Source organism: Saimiri boliviensis, chromosome 17 (assembly GCF_048565385.1).
Source record: "Saimiri boliviensis isolate mSaiBol1 chromosome 17, mSaiBol1.pri, whole genome shotgun sequence".
In the NCBI taxonomy this organism is placed as follows: domain Eukaryota; kingdom Metazoa; phylum Chordata; class Mammalia; order Primates; family Cebidae; genus Saimiri; species Saimiri boliviensis.
Window position 1 is genome coordinate 16,546,584 of NC_133465.1, and position 15,613 is coordinate 16,562,196.

General features: G+C 35.5%; 1 protein-coding gene across 2 annotated transcripts in view; it reads right to left on the reverse strand.

Annotated features, from left to right (window-relative positions):
* Positions 1-1,423: 1,423 nt before the first annotated feature.
* Positions 1,424-15,613, reverse strand: part of ZNF624 (zinc finger protein 624) — a 40,804-nt gene continuing 26,614 nt past the window's right edge. For both annotated transcript variants that reach the window (XM_003929273.3, XM_074388240.1), the window contains exon 6: positions 1,424-10,170. In XM_003929273.3, coding sequence (XP_003929322.1) covers positions 7,949-10,170 — 2,222 coding nt within the window. In that variant the 3' untranslated portion in view covers positions 1,424-7,948. The remainder of the gene's footprint in view (positions 10,171-15,613) is intronic.

Genomic DNA, 15,613 nt, shown 5'->3' on the forward strand with positions numbered 1-15,613 from the left:
TCTCAAATAATAATAATAATAATAAAGAATAATAATAATAAAGTGTGTTCTTTGGCTACATTGGAATTAAACTAGAAATCTGTAATAGTTAAGTAGAAAATCCACAAGTACTTTACAACCAATTAACATATCTCTAAATAAGCAAGGGTCAAGATAAAAATTATAATGAAGATTAGAACATATTTTTAATGGAATTATAATAAAATACAACAAAACTAATGGACAGAAAAATTAACTCAAAATTGAGTGTAGGACTAAACATAAAATATAAAGCCATACAATTTCCAGAAAAAAACAGGAGGAAAAACTTCAGGATCCTAGGGTAGATTAAAAAATTTTTAAGTAAGAACCAAAAAGGTATGACAAAAAAAAAAAAGACAAATTGACATCCATCCAAATCCAAAACATCTGCTCTTCAAAAGACACCACTAGAAAAATTTAAAAGGAAGCTAAAGACTGAGAGAAAATATTCATAACATGTATATATGATAAAGGACTTGTATCTAGACTAAACAAAGAGCATTACAACTTAATACTAAGACCAGTAACTTAATTCTTAAAATGAGCAAAATATTTAAACATACTTGACAGTGGAGAGATATAAAGGCCATTAAGCACACGAAAAATGCTCAACACGGAAATGCAAAGCAAAACCACCTTAAAGCACTGCTGCACACATCAGAAAAGTTACAATTAAAAAAAAAACCTGGCTGGGCACAATGGCTCACGCCTGTAATCCCAGCACTTGGAGAGGCCAAGGCAGGTGGATCATGAGGTCAGGAGTTCGACACCATCCTGGCTAACACAGTAAAATTCCATCTCTACTAAAAATACAAAAAAGCAGCCGGATGTAGTGGCACGTGCCTGTGGTCCCAGCTACTCAGGAGGCTGAGGCAGGAGAATCGCTTGAACCTTGGAGGCGGAGGTTGCAGTGAGCCAAGATTGCCACTGCACTCCAGGTTGGGCAACAGAACAAAGACTCTGTCTCAAAAAAACCAAAACAAAATAAAACAAAAAACCTGACAATTCAGTTAGCAAGGCTGAAATTACATGAAAAAATCACACATTGTTGTAGGGTTGTAAAATGGTACAAATACTCTGGAAAACAACTGGCAGTTTCTTATAAAGTTTTACATATATTTATCATATGAACTAGCAACTCCAAACCTAGAAATTGATGCAATATAAATGAAAAAATACAGGTCTACACAAAAACTTGTACATGACTGTTCATAGCAGATTTATTAATCATAACCCCCAACTGGAAACAACCATCCACCATCGAGTGAGTTAATCAATTGTCGTCATCATATATTAATATAATGGTATGCTAATCAGCAATAAGAGAATGAAACACTGATGCACACCATATTAACGGATCGCAAAACTTTATGCTGAGAGAAAGAAGGCAGACACAGAAGAATATGCTGCGTAATTCCATTTATATGAAAGTCTAGAAAAGATAATTCTAATCTATATTGACAAAAAGTAGATTGATAGCTTTTGGAGTCAGAGGTGAGAAGCATTGTCTGGGAAAGAATACAGGAAATTTTAGGAGTGGTGAAAATTTTGTTTATCTTGATTGTAGCAGTAGCTATATAAACAAGGTTTCCTAAATCTTGCCCAAACTTATCAAAATGTAAAGTTAAACTGGTACGAATTGTAATATATAATTGATGTCTCAATAAAGGTTTTAAAGACCTGTTTGATATAGCTATAAATAGGTACTTTAAAGAAATGTAGAGTGTTAAATACAAATATTAGCAAAAAAGAATTGTTGAAAATTGCTTATCTAAGATTTCATTCCAAGAAGCTAGAAAAAAAATCCCAGTAAATTATATCCAAATAAAATACATAGAAGAAAATAAAGGAGCATGAAAAAACTAGCTGCATAATAGTTAATAGATGGGTTTAAAAAAAATGTTAAGTTCTAGAAAACCTAATCAAGAAAACGAAAAGAGAGTATATAAATTACCAACACCACAACTGAAGAAGGGAACATCACTTTAGATCCTAAAGATATTAAAAATACAACAAACAGATATTATAAACTATTTAAAGCCAGTAACTAAGATATTTTGGTGAAATCATATGGACATAATTTTTTAAAGAATTTACCAAAATGTACATGAGAGACAGAAAATCTAATTAATCCTATGTCTATCAAATCATTGAATCTACAGTTAAAATTTTTCAACAAAGAAAATTCCTGACCCAGGTGCTTCACTGGTAATGTTTACACAAAAAATTATGGCAAAATAATACCAATACCAATAATACCAACCTTGTACATCTTACATACACTCTTCCAGAGGACCAAAAACAAACAAAAAAACCAAAAACAAAATACAGGGAATTCTCAACTCATATTGAGTCCATAATTCTGATAAAGTCAAACAAGGCTATTACAAGAAAAAAAAAAAAAACACAGAAGATAATATGGACATAGACATAAAATCCTATACAAAATTTTGACAAATTTAATTCAATACTACATTAAAAATATTACCCATAATGACAAAATGAAATCTATTCCATGAATGCAAATTGCTTTAATATTCAAAAATCAATTTGTATAGGTGAACCTTGAGGACATTATGCTAAGGGAAATAAGCCATTTACCAAAAGACAAGTATTTTATTATTCTACTTATATGAGGTATCTAGAGCAGTCAAATTCACAGAGACAGAAAGTAGGATGGTCGTTTCCTAAATCTATTCCATATGGAATAGATTTAGGGAGTGAAGTGGGGAATGGAGAGTCATTGTTTGATGGGATTGTCTTGGCTTTCTAAGATGAAACACATTCTGGAGATGGATGGTTGCACAATATGACTTAATACCACTGGGCTGTACACACAATAATGGCTAGGATGATACATTATATGTGCATTTTATGACAATTTTAAACAATGTTTAAAATCAAGCCACATAAGCACATTAACAATAAAAAACTATAATCATCTCATTAGTGGCAGAAAATGTATTTGATAAAATTCAACACCCATCCTGATAATAAACCTCAGAAAAGTAATTTGAGTGATAGAGACTACCTAAAATTTACACCTCAAGTCATACCAAATGGTAGAATGTTTTGTTTTCCTTTAGATTCTGGGAAAAAGGCAAGGATGTCTACAAATACTATTTCTGGAGGTCCTAGCCAGTGCAATAAAGCATGAAAAAAATGGTATAAAGATTACAAAGAATGACATAAAACTGACTTTACCACAGATTGACATATTGTGTACATAGAAAGTCGAAAAGAATGAACAATTATAAATAAGTGAATTTAGCAAGGTCACTGCATATAAGATCAGGTTTTAAAAATCTATTCCATATATATGTGTATATATACACACACACACACACACACACATATATATATATATATGAGATATACTATATACCTACATTGTAACAATCAACATCATTTGATGCTATAGCATTTATAGCATCAAAAACATCAAACACATAATACTAATCTAACAAAACTTCTACAACTGAAAAAATACAATAACTTCTATAATTGGAAAAGATTGCAAAAAATCTATTCCATATATATGTATATATACATATGAGATATACTGTATACCAATGTTGTAATAATCAACATTCAATGCTATAGCATTCATAGCATCAAAAACATCATAGTACTAATCTAACAAAACTTCTACAACTGAAAAAATACAATAACTTCTATAATTGAAAAAAACTGCAAAACATTGCAAAAGTACAAAAATTGCTGAAATTTTGAGGTCAGGGGTTTGTAAGGCAGGTGGATCACTTGAAGTCAGAAGTTCAAGACCAGTCTAGCCAACAAGGGGAAACCCCACCTCTACTGAAAAAAAAAAAAAGCAAAAACTTATCTGGGTGTGGTGGCAGGCACCTAATCCCACCTACTTGGGAGGCTGAGGCAGGAGAATCACTTGAGCCCGGGAGGAGCCAAGATTGCGCCACTGTACTCTGGCCTGGGTGACAAAGCAAGGCCAAACAACAACAACAAAACCCAAAATGTTGAAATTAAAATATCTATATAAATAAAAAGGGTTGGAATACTCATAGACTGAATGTTTCAATATTCATGTTCATACATTCATTTTTCCAGAACTGACCTATGTTTTTGATGTTATGCCAACAAAATCCTAGCTTTTTGGTATCGTGTAATTGAAAAAAAAATCATTCAACAATGTATATGAAAATGCCAAGGACCTAAAATAGCAGTGACAATTTTGAGTAAGAACAGAATTAGAAAACATACACAGTTGATCCTTGAGCACAGGTTTTAACTGTGCGGGATCACATATGTAAATATGGGTTTACTTCTACCTCTGCCACGTGAGACCAACCCCTCCACTTCTTCCTCCACCTTAGCCTGATCGACGTGATGATGAGGATAAAGATTTTGATGATGATTCACTTCTACCTAGTGAATAGTAAATATATTTTCTCTTCCTTATGATTTTCTTAATCATATTTTTTCTATAGCTTACTTAAGAATACAGTATATAATACATATACAAAATAGGTGTTAATTGACCGTTATTGGTAAGGCCCCTAGTCAAACATAGGTTATTAGCAGTTAAGTTTTTGAAGTCAAAGGTTATACAATGATTCTTGATTGTGTGAGGGGTAAGTTCCCCTAACCCCCGAATTGTTCAAAGGTCAACTGTACTACCAGTTTTCATTTAAAATATTTGGCATTGGTACAATAAAAAACATATAGAACAATGAAACAGAATAGTCCAAAAGACCCTAACATGCATGATCATCTGATTTATCATTAATGTTTAACTGCAATTCATGGAAAAAATGGGAAGACGGATTTTTCAATAAATGATGTTGAAAAAATTGCTTATTTGTATGAAAAATACTTTAAACTCTACTCCATGCCATACATAAATATTAATTTCGATGGATCATACACATAAAATAGATAGAAAATGTAGAAAAATATCTTTATGACCTTGAGTTAAGAAAATATTTCTTAAACTTGGCAAAAAAAGCACTAATCATAAAGAAAAGTTACTCTTTATCAAAATTAAGAACTTATATTCATCAAAGGACATCATTTAGGGAGTGAAAAGGTAACTGCAGATATTTGTAATACAAACATCTAAAAAAAATCTTGTCTCCAGAATATATAAAGAATCCTACAAGTGAGCAAAAAGCAGTTCCCAATTAAAAATGGCAAAAGTCTTGAACAGGTACTTCTCAAACAAGATACTTAAAAAGCCAACACATACAGAAAGGGGTGTTCAACAGTATTATCCACTAAGGAAGTACAAATTAAACCCATAATGGAATAGCGGCATGCACAAGAACCAGACCCTGCCAGCTCACTGTGCCACTCAAACTGCTCTCGTCAGGTTGGTGTGGGTCATCCCTAGTCCCTTACTCAACGGACACTTTTCACTTTTCATTTGAACCTGCTGACCATGTTCCTCATCTTGAAGTGCTTGCCTCTAAGGCAGGAATGGGAGGCACGGTTTAGTTGTAGCGAGGATTTGGAGGCAGAATGGAGGGACCAACAGTGTTGGCATTATGCGACATTGAACTCTGTGACAGCAGGGCTTCTTAAAGGTCTGACTCTCCAAACTTTCAGTCAGAAAGTGGTAAATTAACTATCTTCAATGAGGATTAGTCTCTTAGTATCAGTTAATAAGTTTTACTATTAAACTTCAATCAAAAATGGACATTCTAATCCGAATGTCAAGTTGTTCATTTACGATGGAAGATAATTCACATCATTCATCCTCTACTTCCTTCCCAATGTTAAATATATATTTACCCTGCCATCGTGAAATGGGCATTTGCTCTTTTCTTAGCCTCCCTGAAGTGTGACTCATCATGCCTTGTTCTTCTGGATGTTAGGTCTTTGGTGTGTTAGGGCCTTCTGGTATTCGCGCCACAGCCTCTGGGTTCCCACTGTTACTCTAGGCCCCTCCTAGCAGAAGTACTTCATAGTGTTCCCAGAACTTCCAAGTCCTCATTTATAGACTTGGGAGTTATTAAGGTTATTTTCTCTCTTTACACTTCATTATGCAAAGTTGAGAGACTTTACATAGATCCATAAAGACACCTGTTGTTGCCATTGTGACCTTTTCTTTGATGGCATGTTGAAAGTGGAAATTCCGAGGCTTGTGGTCTTCTGGCCTACTTTCTGGGTACAAGTTTCAGATATTCTTGTGCATATTTTTCATCTATCTGGAATTTCTATCACCTCCTATAAATAAAACTCAGTGGTGGGAACAAGGTGCTAAGTAACTTTTTTTTGGAATTTGGGTAACCTAAGAACCAATTTCCATGCTCTCAGATCCATGAGCACCTCTCCTCCTCACTGCATATCCAGCACTGAGGGTAGGTCCTGCACATTGAAGGTGTCCAACAAATAAAGTGCACCAATACAAAGATTTTTTCTTTTTATATAAATATTGTATGTTCATTGTAAAGAAAAATTTAACTTAAAAACACAGAAAAGAAAGTAAAAAACAAACAAAAAATACCTGACAGTTCACTAAAACAGAAATAACCATTATTAATTTTTTGGAGAACATGCTTTCATTCATCTCTCTCAAATGTTCACATAAATACATAATATTACATACACAGTTTTATACCATATGTGCGGCATTTACATTTTTCTGTTTTTACACTCTCCCCTCATTTCTACTTCTCCTTTGCTCCCTCCCTTCAAGGTAATCAATATCAACAGCCTGGTGTATATTCTTCCATACCTGTCTCCATGTGCATCTAATCACACACACACATAAATACAAAATAAATGAGTATGATTATTTTAACAAAAATGAAATACTGTATATATACATTTCTGTTATAAAGCAATTATTTATCATACATTGTGGAAATACATTGAAATCAGCTAGTATATTAATTTATTTTAAAAATTACTCTCACACTGTTCCATAATATGGAATGTCACAATTTATCTAACCGTTTCCCATATTAATGGGTATTCACTGTGTTTGCAGTTGGGGCTTTGCCCCTTCTACAAACAATACTTCAACAAACATGTTTATTTATATTCTTATGCATTGATGCTGCTTTTGTTTCTATGGGACAGATTCCAAAAGTGAGAATGCTGGGTCTAAGAGTTTATATGTTATAAACTTTTAATTGTATATTGTTGGACTGATGGTAGAACTATGTTATATAACCTTTAAATAAGGATACATGGTTTCCCAAATCCCAATAGCAAAAGATCTCTTAACATTTACCAAATCCATGAAGGGGAAGTTTCATCTCACTGGTCATTTCAATTTTCATTTCCCTGAGTACTTTTTAGGTTCAAAATCTTTTCATGGGTTAATTATCACTTGGAGTTGCTCTCCTATGAAGAACCATCCAGTCCAGGGGAATTAAAGACTTAAATGTAAAAAATAAAATCATCAAAATCTCGAAATGAAATTTAGGATGCTACGTATAACCTAAGCATTAAGGAGATCTGTTTTAAGTAAAATGAGTAAATAAAAAAATCTAAAAAGAAAATGATATAAATATTTTCTTAAAAAAATGTTGTGCCACTACTAAAAACTATAAAGACAAATGCTAGATTAAGAAAAGCATGTTACATAATGACAAAGGATTAATACCTAAAATATATTAAAAGTTCCTCCAAGTTTATAAGAAAAGACAGATAAATGAATAGAAAAATAGGCAAATACATATATAGGCAATCAACTGAAGATAATTTGTTAAACGAGTAAAGTATGAAATCTGGATGAAAGCTTTCATTTGTTCATTATTTTCCTCTTGTGAGAGTTTTCTTATAACTTCTACAATTTAATATTATTATTTCCTACATAATTGTTTATAGAGCTTCTCTGTATACTTTCTGATGAATTCCTAATGAAGATTTTCCTATATTCATAATATATAGTTTATAAGATTCATCTTCTGGAGCTGACATATGGATGAATGACTTACCATCTTCATATTGACTGAGTTTCTCTCTGATGTATTTTTTGATGTACAGTAAGGCTTGAACTGCTCCTGAAGGCTTTTCCACATTCATTACATTTATAGGGTTTTTCTCCAGTATGCATCCTCAAGTGTACAGTAAAGTCTGAGTTAGTTCTGAAGGCTTTTCCACATTCTTCACATTTATAGGGCCTCTCCCCAGTATGAATTCTCTGATGTAGGGTTAGCTGTGATACAGTAATACAACCCTTTCCACATTCCTTACAGGTGTAGGGTTTCTCTCCAGTGTGTGTTCTCCAATGCACTGTAAGGTAAGAACCTCTCCTGAAGGCTTTTCCACAGACATCACACTTATAGGGCTTCTCTCCACTGTGGATTTTCTGATGTTCTGTGACATGTACCATCTGGCTAAATGCTTTCCCACAGTCATTACATTTAAATGGTTTCTCTCCAGTATGTGTTCTTTGATGTGTATTAAAGCCTGAGTTACTTGTGAAAACCTTTCCACATTCATTACATTTATAGGGCTTCTCTCCAGTATGCCTTCGTTGGTGCACAGTAAGCTGTGATGTATTAGTGAAGGCTTTCTCACATTCATTACATTTATATGGTTTTTCTCCAGTATGTGTCCTTTGATGTACAATAAGGTATGATTTAGTCCTAAAGGACTTTCCACAGTCATAACATTTATAGGGTTTCACTCCAGTATGAATTTTCTGATGCTCCTTGAGATTTACCATTTTGGTGAAGGCCCTCTCACAGTCAGTACATTTATATGGTTTCTCTCCAGTGTGAATTCTCTGATGTACAGTTAAGTGTGATTTTATTCTGAAAGACTCCCCACATTCATTGCACAGATAAGGTTTCTCTTCAGTATGAATACGCTGATGTATAATTAGAGAAGAAGAACGCATAAAGGCCTTTCCACATTCATTACATTTATAAGGTTTCTCTCCTGTATGCATTCTGTGGTGTACAGTAAGGCATGAATAATTAATGAATGCCTTCCCACATTCATTACATTTATAGGGTTTTTCTCCTGTGTGAATCCGCTGATGTTCCGTGAAATTTGCAATGCGGTTGAATGCTTTTCCACATTCATTACATTCATAGGGTTTTTCCCCAGTGTGGGTTCTTATATGTACGATAAGGCTTGAATTGCTTCTATAGGCTTTTCCACATTCGTTACATCTAAAAGGTTTCTCTCCAGTATGAATCCTCTGATGCACATTAAAAATTGTGGTATTCTTAAAAGACTTCCCACACTCATTGCACTGATACGGTTTTTCTTCATTATGGGTCTTCTGATGTACACTAAGATACGACTTATTCCTAAAGGCTTTCCCACAATTATCACATTTGTAGGGTTTCTCACCATTGTGAGTTTCCTGATGTCTTGCAAGTTTTGATTTATCACTAAAAGCTTTCCCGCATTCACTACATTTATAAGGTTTCTCACCAGTTTGAATTCTCTGGTGCTGATTAAGACGGGCACACTGGCTAAAAGATTTCCCACACACATTACACTGATAAGGTTTCTCTTTAGTGTGAATTCTCTGATGTACCATAAGTGATGAAGAAGCAATGAAGGCCTTTCCACATTCATTACATTTATAGGGTTTTTCTCCAGTGTGAATTTTTTTGTGCTGACTGAGATATGAAGGCTGGCTGAATGTTTTCCCACATTCATTACATTCATAAGGTTTTTCTTTAGTGTGAGTTCTTTGATGCTGAATGAGCAATGACCTATAACGAAAGGCCTTTTCACATGTACTGCATTTGTAGGGTTTTTCCTTATTAGTGGATTTTTTCCCCAAAGCAAGTTCTGAAGTCTGCCTTATGGCTTTGCTGCCTTTCATTTCCTTGCAAATTATCTTTCCCAAATGGGTATCTGTAATCAAATCCGTATTTTCTGCAAAATTTTCCTCTTGTGTGTGGTATCTGCTATGAACCTCTTCTGTGGGAACACCTGGTTCTGGAATAAGAATAGATTCAAATCTAAAGCCTCTTTGACTAGAGGGAGTCTTCTTGAGTGTAATTATTCTTTGACTCAAATGATTCTCCTGATTATTTTGTAATCTCAATATCCTATCATTCCATTTCCATAACCCTTCCATTCTGGAATCCCATAGATCATTCTCTGTATGTTTCTCTACTATGGCCTGCTGTGATAAATCTTCAGAAATATCCTTTGTTCGTGTAGCATTCTTGGTTGCAGGTTTGCTCTCCAGGTCTGGGGTAAAAAGGAGAAAAATCAAGTAATTCCTTTCCTAAGATGGGGAAATCTCACTAAACTGAATAATAGAAGTAATAAATATACGGATAATGAATATGTGGTTTTAATTGATTTCACACTGACTGTTTTCTAGGGAGAAGATGGGAGGGCTAAGGGAGGCTGGTTTAGTAAAAACTAAAGAAGTAAATTCAATGAAACTTTCCTGTTAAAAAAGTCCATTCAGCTGGGCACAGTGGCTCTTGCCTATAATCCCAGCACTTTTGGGAGGTCAAGGTGAGAGGACTGCTTGAGCTCAGGAGTTTGAGAACAGCTTGGGCAACATAGCACAAAACCCTGTCTCTACCAAAAAAAAAATACAAAAATTAGCCAGGCATGGTGGTGTGCACCTGTAGTCCCAGTTACTTAAGAGGCTGAGGTGGGAGGATTGCTTGATCCCAGGAGGTGGAGGCTGCAGTGAGCCAAGATTGTGCCACTGTACACTACCCTAGGTGACAGAGCAAGACTCTGTCTCTTAAACAAAAAAAAAAAAAAAAAAAAAAAAAAAAGTCCATTCATGGTTTAGAGCCAACTATTTAAGATGGTATTCTTCAACTTTTGACAAACTCAAAAATTGTCATACTTCCTTGCTTTCTATTTACTCCACAAACCAGACATTAGTTCCCAACCATACTTTCTTTCTATTTGTTCTCATTCTTGATTGACTAGCTTGTTAGGGCTTTCTCAAATTTCACTGGCAGTATAGTTTATTCAAGTCTTTGTACATACCTTTTAATAAAACTTATATGGAAAAAAACACTGATTTTCAAACAGTTGAACAATAAACTAGTCAAAAATTAATATTTATACTTACATATATTTCAAATAGTGATAATTATTAATTAAGGGTAGATTTTTACACCTTTTTTATGGCCCTAAGAACATTCCTGACAGCTTCTCTAAATTCACTAAAAAAAAAAAACCAAAACAAAAACAAAAAAACCGTGGAGTACTGGTCTTACAACTTGTTTGTGTATGCAATATTTTATGTTTAAGATACTTTAATGCTTTTTAAAACTTCTAATTCATTTTCAGGTAATTGTGCCTCAATGTTTAAATATAAATTCAGTAAAAATGCTTGCAGATGGTAGAATGTTTTTATAGCTTTATTATGTTATTTTTGAGCTGCAACCTCTACCTCCCGGGTTCAAGTGGTTCTTGTGCCTCAGCTTTCAAAATAGCTGGAATTACAGGCATGCATTACCATACTCAACTAATTTTTCTAATTTTTAGTAAAGAAAGCATTTTGCTATGTTGGCCAGCCTGGTCTCCAACTCCTGGCCTCAAGTGATCTACCCTCCTCAGCCTTCCAAAATGCTAGGGTTACAGCTGTGAGCCACTGTGCCCAGCCAGTTTTATGACTTTAAAACTCACTTTTAAGCAGTACAATTTGTCTAAATTACTTTAATTTTACAAAATTTAATTTTCTGTTATGCTGTTGCTATTTTTTAATCATTCTTTTCTTTTACCTTTAAATGGTTTTAATTCATTTAGCATATTTTTTGTTGTCCTAGGATATTATATTGCCAAAATCTGATTTAAAAAAAAACCTTTTGCTGTCAGAAAAAAAGCTATGAGGCTGGGTGTGGTGGCTCATGCCTGTAATGTCAGCACTTTAGGAGGCCAAAAAGCAGGAAGACTGCTTGAGCCCAGGAGTTTAAGACCAGTGTGGGCAACACAGTGAGGCCCCGACTCTGCAAAAAATAAAAAATGAGCCAGACATGGTGGTACACATGTATAGTCCTAAATACTTAGAAAGCTGAAGTTAGAGGATCTGCAGTGAGCTATTATTGCATCACTGTACCACAACCTGAGTGACAAAGTAAAATCCTGTCTCAAAATAAACAAATAAAAAAAAGAAGGCTGGGCACCATCCCTCATGCCTGTAATCCCGGCACTTTAGGAGGCCGAGGTGGGTGGATCACCCTCAGGAGTTTGAGACCAGCCTGGCCAATGTGGTTGATATCAGTCTGTACTAAAAAAAAAAAAATAATTAGCAGGGTGTGGTGACACACGCCTGTAATCCCAGCTACTCGGGAGGCTGAGGCAGGAGAATTGCTTGAACCTGGGAGGTGGAGGTTGCAGTGAGCTGAGATTGTGCCACTGCACTCCAGCCTGGGCAACACGGCAAGACTCTGTCTCAAAAATAACAAAAAATAAGAGGAAAAGCTATAGAAAACATATCTGTAGCACCAATTTGGAATTCAGGAACTAATAATAAATTTAAAAGGCCAAAGAATAAGAAGTTGGAAAGCAGAAAAATTTGCTACAAAATGCACTAAATTTATAAAAGCTTAGAGTACAAAAACATTATATTAGCAATTAGAAATTTTCTTCAATAAATTTACTTGCAGAAATTTCATTTTATATGCACTAAATTCTCATCTTTCTTGAGTGAAAGCAAAATGTTAGTTCCAGACAATAAGAGTGAAAAACAGAAATAAAATCTCTTATATTTGAGAGGTCTACACTTTAGGGATGTCAGATTAAGTAATTTGTACCAACTTAATTGCTGAGACCAATTTGAAAAGTTGGAAAAAAGAAACAAAGTCTGTTTGGAAGCATCTGAAAGCTAGAAAGACTAAAAATTACAAGAGAAGAATGAAAACTAAAAAAAGGATCCAGGTAAGCCGGGCGCGGTGGCTCAAGCCTGCAATCCCAGCACTTTGGGAGGCTGAGGCGGGTGGATCATGAGGTCAAGAGATCGAGACCATCCTGGTCAACATGGTGAAACCCCGTCTCTACTAAGAATACAAAAAATTAGCTGGGCGTGGTGGCGCGTGCCTGTAATCCCAGCTACTCAGGAGGCTGAGGCAAGAGAATTGCCTGAACCCGGGAGGCGGAGGTTGTGGTGAGCCGAGATCGTGCCATTGCACTCCAGCCTGGGTAACAAGAGCGAAACTCCGTCTCAAAAAAAAAAAAAAAAAAAAAAAAAAAAAAAAAAAAAAAAGGATCCAGGTATTTGGTGCCATTTTTCCCTTCAAATGCCTGCTAATTCTCTAAGAAATGACTGAGATGCTGAATAATTAAGCAGAACTTTTAATAAACTCATAGGGCAAGAAAGACTGACAGATTTAGGTCCTCTAAAAAGGACAATTCTGGAAAAGCTAGGGTTTGGATGGAACCTTAAGGCAGGTGTCCCCAAACTTTTTACACAGGGGGCCAGTTCACTGTCCCTCAGACCGTTGGAGGGCTGCCACATACTGTGCTCCCCTCACTGACCACCAATGAAAGAGGTGCCCCTTCCTGAAGTGCAGCGGGGGGCTGGATAAATGGCCTTAGGAGGCCATAGTTTGGGGACACCTGCCTTAAGGGGACAAGCCCTACAAATAGAATGATTAAGAAATAGACCAGCTGGCTCAAGGACTAAAACACATCTCATTTAAATTTCTCATTGAATTAAAGCGACTGAAGATTGTTATAGCTCCTAGCCTAGCAGCCTGACAAAAGCAAATATTAATTCTCTATGGGAAAGATTGCATAATCTAGAACCTCTTCTTATTGCCATAGATTTTCATAGTCAATGCCTGACACCCAATCAAAAATAACAGGCCTAAATGGAGACAAGGCCAGGCGTGGTGGTTCACACCTGTAATCCTGGCATGTTGGGAGGTCAACATGGGCAGATCTCCTGGGTCAGGAGTTCAAGACCAGATTGGGCAACATGGCAAAACCCATCTTTACTAAAATATACAAAAAAAAATTTTGCCAGGTGTGGTGGCATGTGCCTGTAGTCCCAGCTACTCAGGAGGCCGAAGCAGGAGAATCACTTGGAGGCAAAGGTTGCAGTAAGCTGAGATGGCACCACTGCACTCCAACCTGGGTAAAAGAGCAAGACATTGTCTCAAAAAAAAAAAAAAAAAAAAGAAAGAAAGAAAAAAAGAGAGAGAGACAAAAGTGACATGGGAAAAAAATCAAGAGAGAAACAGATCTAAAATCTAAAATAAATCCAGATAATTGAGGTCTCAGACATAAACTTTAAATAACTAGAATAACTATGTTTAAGAACATAAGATTAACAATCTCACAAAGATTTGTAAAGTATAAAATAACCAAATGAAAATTCTAGAACTGAAAAAGTAATATAGTAACTTAAAGTATGAGACAAGAGCACAGTAGAGATAGCACATGAGAGTTAGCAAAATGGAAGATAGGTCAGTATAAAGTATCCATATTGAGGCAAAAAATGATGAAAAACTTGCAAACATTAGAAAAGCATAAGAGACATCCAGGAAGGGTGAAAAGGTCTATCACAGATGTAATCAGAGTCCTAGAAGGTTAAAAAGAGGAGTGAGAGAGAATGGATAGAAGCTAAGTCAAAGAAATATACCTTAGAATTTTCCACAACAGACCAAAAAAAATTCAAGTCACAAACCTTAGAAGCCAAATGAATCTTCAGTGTGAGAAATATGAAGAAAACTATACTAAAGCACACAATAGTAAAACTAAACTCTTAAAAGCAGCCAAAAAAGAGAGACAGGGCCAGGTGCGGTGGCTCATGTCTGTAATTCCAGCACTTTGGGAGGCCAAGGCGGGTGGATCACAAGGAGGAGTTAGACACAAGCCTGGCCAATATGGTGAGACCCTGTCTCTACTAAAAATACAAAAATTAGCCGGGTGTGGTGGTAGGCACCTGTTGTAGTCCCAGTTACTTGGGAAGCTGAGGCAGGAGAATCACTTCAACCTGAGAGGTGGAGGTTGCAGTGAGCCAAGATCACACCACTATGCCTGGGCTGGCTAAAATTTGTATTTTTAGTATAGATGGGGTTTCAACATATTGCTCAGACTGGTCTCAAACTCCTGGCCTCAAGTGATCCACCCACCTCAACTTCCCAAAGTGCTAGGATTACAAGCATGAGCCACCACATCTAGCCAATTTTTACATTTAAAGTGGTTGAAAAATATGTCAAAAGAATGATATTGTGACACATTTAAATGTATGTAATTCAAATTTCAGAGTCTGTAAGTGAAGTTTTAGTGGAGCACAACCACACTACTTGGTTAATGTGTTGCCTGTAAATGCTTTGGTGCTACATTGGCAGAGTGGAGTAGCTGCAGCAGAGTCCTTATGATTCCACAAAGCCGAAAATATTGCTGCCTTGCCTTTTATATAAAAGTTTAGACAGATGGTTCACTTCTCAACAGATTCTATGTAAGACAGAAAACAATAAATGATACCTTTGAAATGCTGAAAGAATATAACTGCCAATCTAAAGTTCCAAACTTAACAAAAAGATCCCCTCAAAATGAAGGTCAAATGAAGATAGTTTCAGGAAAAAAAAGAGAAGAGAATACGGGATAAGCATATCTGAGTAAAAGGAAATATTAAAGGATGTTTTTTAGGCAGAAGAAAAATAATCTCAGATACAAGCTCAGCATTGAAAAAAATGAAGAGAAAGGAAAG